The 4,757-nt window shown below is 50.3% G+C and overlaps 1 protein-coding gene and 1 pseudogene across 2 annotated transcripts; both read left to right on the top strand.

Moving 5' to 3' along the window:
• The first annotated feature begins 149 nt into the window (after positions 1 to 149).
• On the top strand, positions 150 to 3,077 carry TEOVI_000562500:pseudogene (annotated as a pseudogene). Its single transcript has one exon. A coding segment is annotated over exon 1 (2,928 nt).
• A 668-nt stretch (positions 3,078 to 3,745) lies between these two features.
• TEOVI_000562400 (prozyme) lies at positions 3,746 to 4,723 on the top strand (the record flags this gene model as incomplete). The annotated part of the gene is made up of 1 exon (XM_067220843.1): positions 3,746 to 4,723. One exon carries the CDS (start codon positions 3,746 to 3,748, stop codon positions 4,721 to 4,723), a length of 978 nt encoding a protein of 325 aa, XP_067076944.1.
• Between the last annotated feature and the right edge of the window lie 34 nt (positions 4,724 to 4,757).

Genomic DNA, 4,757 nt, shown 5'->3' with positions numbered 1-4,757 from the left:
TTTTTTTTTTGTTTTTCTTACACCACTTATCAGTTGAAGGAGCTTTCAGAATTTTTTATTTTCGGCCATAAGGAGACTGAGGCTTTTGAGGTGAAACATTTAACTGCAAGGTAAACGGGAAAACGACGTTTCGGCGTATATTCCCCCTAATGAAACAACTTGCTCCCCAGATGGCTCCGGCCTACATTCCTAAGGACGTGGAGAGCGGATGGTACGAGTGGTGGGAGGAGTCCGGCTTCTTCCGCCCCGCGTCAGACATGGGCCGTCCCATCCGCGGCCGGTCATTTGTTATCGTCTCTCCTCCACCTAATGTTACTGGGCACCTGCATATTGGACACGCGTTAACCGGGGCAGTGCAGGATGCGCTCATCCGTTTCCACCGTATGAAAGGTGATGACACTTTGTATCTTCCTGGCACGGACCACGCGGGTATTGCGACGCAGGTTGTGGTGGAGAAACGTCTCATGAAGGAGAGTGGAAAGTCGCGCCACGACGTTGGCCGCGAGGAATTTTTGAAGCAAGTGTGGGTCTTCAAGGAGAACCACTGTGGTGTTATAACTCGTCAGCTTCGGCGTATTGGATTGAGCCTGGACTGGTCCAGGGAGCGTTTCACAATGGATGAGCAATGTGCCAAAGCTGTGGTCGAGGGCTTCGTGAAGCTTCATGAAGATGGCCTCATTTACCGGGCGACACGGCTCATCAACTGGTGCTGTTCGCTGCAAAGTGCAATTTCCGATCTTGAGGTTGTATTTGAGGATGTTCCGAAGAACGCGAAGCTCACGATCCCGGGGTACGACAGGAAGGTTGACATGGGTGTGCTTACCCACGTCGCCTACAAGTTTGCCGACAGCGAGGACGAAATTATCATTGCAACAACTCGGCCGGAGACTATTCTTGGAGATACCGCTGTCGCTGTTCATCCAGATGATGAGCGGTACAAGAAGTATCACGGTAAGCGGCTAAAGTGCCCATTCCGCGATGAAACGATTCCGCTAATTCTTGATCCTGTTCTGGTTGATGTGAACTTCGGTACGGGTGCTGTGAAGATAACACCGGCACATGACCCAAACGATTTCGAGGCGGGGCTGCGCCACAATCTCTCGCAGTTGACGATGATGGATCTTAAGGGGCACGTCACCACCGAGGGCCCCTTCAAGGGGATGCACCGCTTTGATTGCCGTCGTGAGATTGTGAAGGAGTTGGAAAAGATGGGACTCTTACGCGAAGTGGTCCCATATGAGTATCGGGTTGGCCGTTGCAGTAGGACCGGTGACATTGTTGAGCCGCTGTTGATGCCTCAATGGTTCGTGGACTGCACGGAGATGGCTCGTAAGTCGGTGGAGGCCGTTCGTAACAATGAACTGCGCTTGTATCCACCAACGCATCAGGTTGTATGGTATCATTGGTTGGAGAACATCAAACCGTGGTGTGTTTCACGTCAGCTGTGGTGGGGTCACCGCATTCCCGCATACAAGTGCACAGGTGCTGTCCCATCTACGCACGAGGACCCGTGGGTTGTTGCACGCAATTTGGAGGAGGCCAAGGCCAAGGCAAAAGAGAAGTTTAATCTCAGTGATGCGGAGGTTAGGGAGCTGGTTCTCGAGCAGGATAGTGATGTGCTTGACACATGGTTCAGCTCCGCCATGTGGCCTTTCTCCACCATGGGTTGGCCGGCCGAAACGGGTGATATGCAGAGGTTCTTCCCTGGAAGTCTGATGGAAACTGGTCACGACATCCTATTCTTCTGGGTTGCCCGCATGGTTATGACGTCACTCCACTTCACCGGTAAGCTTCCCTTCTCGGAGGTGTTTTTGCATGCCATGGTGCGTGACAAGAACGGTGAGAAGATGAGCAAATCGAAGGGAAATGTGATTGACCCGCTCTTCATTATAAGCGGCGTGTCTCTTGAAGCGCTTCATGACACAGTGAGGTCGGGCAACCTTGACGAAAAGGAGGTTTCCAGAGCTCTGAAGTTGCAGAGGGAAACCTTTCCGAATGGCATCCCGGAGTGTGGCAGCGATGCTCTGCGTTTCGGTCTCCTTTCCTACACTCAGTCTGGACGCAACGTTAACCTGGATATTGACCGCGTCGTTGCCTACAGGCAACTATGCAACAAGCTATGGAATGCTGTGCGCTTTGTGCTATATCATGCACTAGGAGAAGACTATAAGCCGAAGGCGACCCTTGTCAATTCTCAAAAGGTAGCGAGCCTGCCACTCGAATGCCGGTGGATCCTTTCCCGCCTTGATGTGGCTGTGGAGGAATGCACCCGTGGTTTTTCTGAGGGTACATACGATTTTGCACTTGCGACCAACGCCGTGTACCGCTTCTGGCTATATGAGCTCTGCGATGTCTATCTTGAGCTGACAAAGCCAACCATCCAGGCGGGAGGTGAGAAGAAGGTGATCGTGCAAGATGTGCTTCTCCATGTGGTAGAGGTGGCCCTCCGTCTGCTACATCCGATGATGCCATTCCTCACAGAGGAACTTTGGCACTATCTACCAAACTATGAATCCTTTGGCGTCCAAAGTATTGTGGTTGCCCCTTACCCCGAGGTGTCTGGTTGGCAAGACAGCCAAGTTGAGGAGCAGATGAAACTGCTGATGGAAACAGTTCATATTGTCCGCTCAACGAAAGCCTTTTACTCCCTCACCAACAAACACAAGCCAGACGTCTGGGTTACTGCTCGTGCTGCCGAAACAAGAGAAATCGTCGAGTCACACAAGTTCATGATTGAATCGCTTGGTGTTGTGGGCAGGGTCTCGGTTATACCCCCTGAAGAGGAGGCAGCTGCGGTGCCGAAGGGCTGCGGTTTTGCAGTAGTAAACAAAGACCTGAGCATTAACATGATGCTGCTTGGCTTCATTGATGTGCAGAAGGAGGTAGCAAAGCTCGAGAAACAGCTCGCCGGACTCCAGAAGCAGATTGAGGGTGTCAATAAGAAGATATCAATGCCAGGTTATGAAACCAAAGTGCCTGCTGATGTGCGTGAGGCCAATAAGGTTAAACTGGAGTCGCTTGTTGAGCAGGAGGCACAACTGACTGAGGGTTTAACAAAGATGAAGAGTTTACTCTAAGACGCCGGAGATGCAAACGCCTCAGTTGAGGACATGATATTTATTTAGGGAAACGAGGGGAATGGATGGGGTATAATGAAGTCGGGTCTTCTTCAGGCACTGAGGGAGTCTGGTAAGTTTAGTGTTTGACAGCTGGTGACATTAATAACCGGAGCGACTAGGATTACTCAGGGGACCAGCATAACATATTTTCTCTTCTTCCTATTCATTTCTACACTGTTGTTGTATTACTGGTGAAAATTTCCCCTTTTAAAATGTTGACAGCTGAAAATCTAGCGTTTCGGGCAGGCCTTTCTTCCCTGTATTCCTGATCCAATTGACTCTGATAATGACAACACCTGTTTCCTGCGATGAGCGCCAATAAGAGTTTTACCCGATGAAAATTTCCTGAACTTAAAAAAAATGTGGTTGAGAATATACACATAGCTTTCCCAGAAACGCATAAACGGAGAGAGCCAAATTTTCCTCGCTGCTGCGTCATCGTGAAATATCACATTGTTGGATTGTTTGCCTGCTAATATGTTCTTTGGTTAATGGCAGAATACTTATCTTTCTTCTTTGACCCTTGCTTTTAATTTTTTTAATTTGTACGTGTAAGTGCGTTACTTCTGCTGCACGGCGAGTTGAGGGGAGGCAAACTGGTTTTACACCAGAGGGAAACGGTAAGGATGTCGGTCACGCGGATTAACCAGCAAACCGAGTGCCCAAGTTCGGTGCATGACCTTGTGTCATGTTGGGGAGGTTGCACCCAATCTAAAACCTCCACGGACAGCGGCCTGGAGAAGCGGTTTGAACTCAATTTCGCACAGCCTGTTGATATAGGAACCGTTACGGTAAAACAGCTGGCATCCGTGATGGAGCGTGCCGGTGAGTCACTTCGTCAGAACTCCGCTGAGCTGGGAATTCATACGCTTAAGTTCGACAGGTCCCTCTTGGTGTTTACGGCAAAGCAGATTGTTGTGCGCTCTTCCGTTTCAGTGATGCTACACGAAGCGGTACACCCGATGCTTGAGCTCATGCGCTCCCACAACATTATTGTGGATTGGGCGTCTTTCATGCGGGTCAACTACGGCTCGCCTTGGGACATGACATCGGAAACGAGTGATATTATGGCTCATGAATACGCCGAGTTGAAGTCCGCGTTCCCAACGGGCCACCCGTACCTAGCTGGTCCTGTTGACCGTGATCACTGTTTTTACTTTGTGTACGATGGCATCGATCGCGACCCGTCCAGTTGTCGAAGGGAAAATGATGTGCAGATCAATGTTTACATGTACAACGTACAAGCAGATGATGAGTATGACTTGGACGGAAACACCAAAGAACAGCAACTTCTTGTATCCCACTGCGCGGGGGAGTACGAAACGTTGCGAGTGTCAACATATGGGTCCACGCATCCCTTTGCCTCCTTCGAAACGAATGCCGTGTCTGCCGCGAGTGATATCACAAAAATTGTGAATGGACTTCTCAAAAAATTTTACCCGGAGAGAGTTCTGCTCGTGCTGCTGCAGGACCGGGACGCACAGGGCACAACTGCGTGCGGCGTTATGGATAGATTGGAAGGTTTCACCGTCGTGCACCGCGGTGCTAATCACTTTGGTGGAGGCTATGTCTTCCACCAGGCCACATACGCACGCAGTGCCTGATTTCCAGTACAGATGCTGAAACGCTTCTGAAGGT

Source organism: Trypanosoma equiperdum (genome assembly GCF_001457755.1).
Source record: "Trypanosoma equiperdum strain OVI genome assembly, contig: ctg_1249, whole genome shotgun sequence".
NCBI lineage: Eukaryota > Euglenozoa > Kinetoplastea > Trypanosomatida > Trypanosomatidae > Trypanosoma > Trypanosoma equiperdum.
The sequence above is the reverse complement of the archived record's forward strand: the minus strand, read 5'-3'. Positions and strand labels throughout refer to the sequence as shown.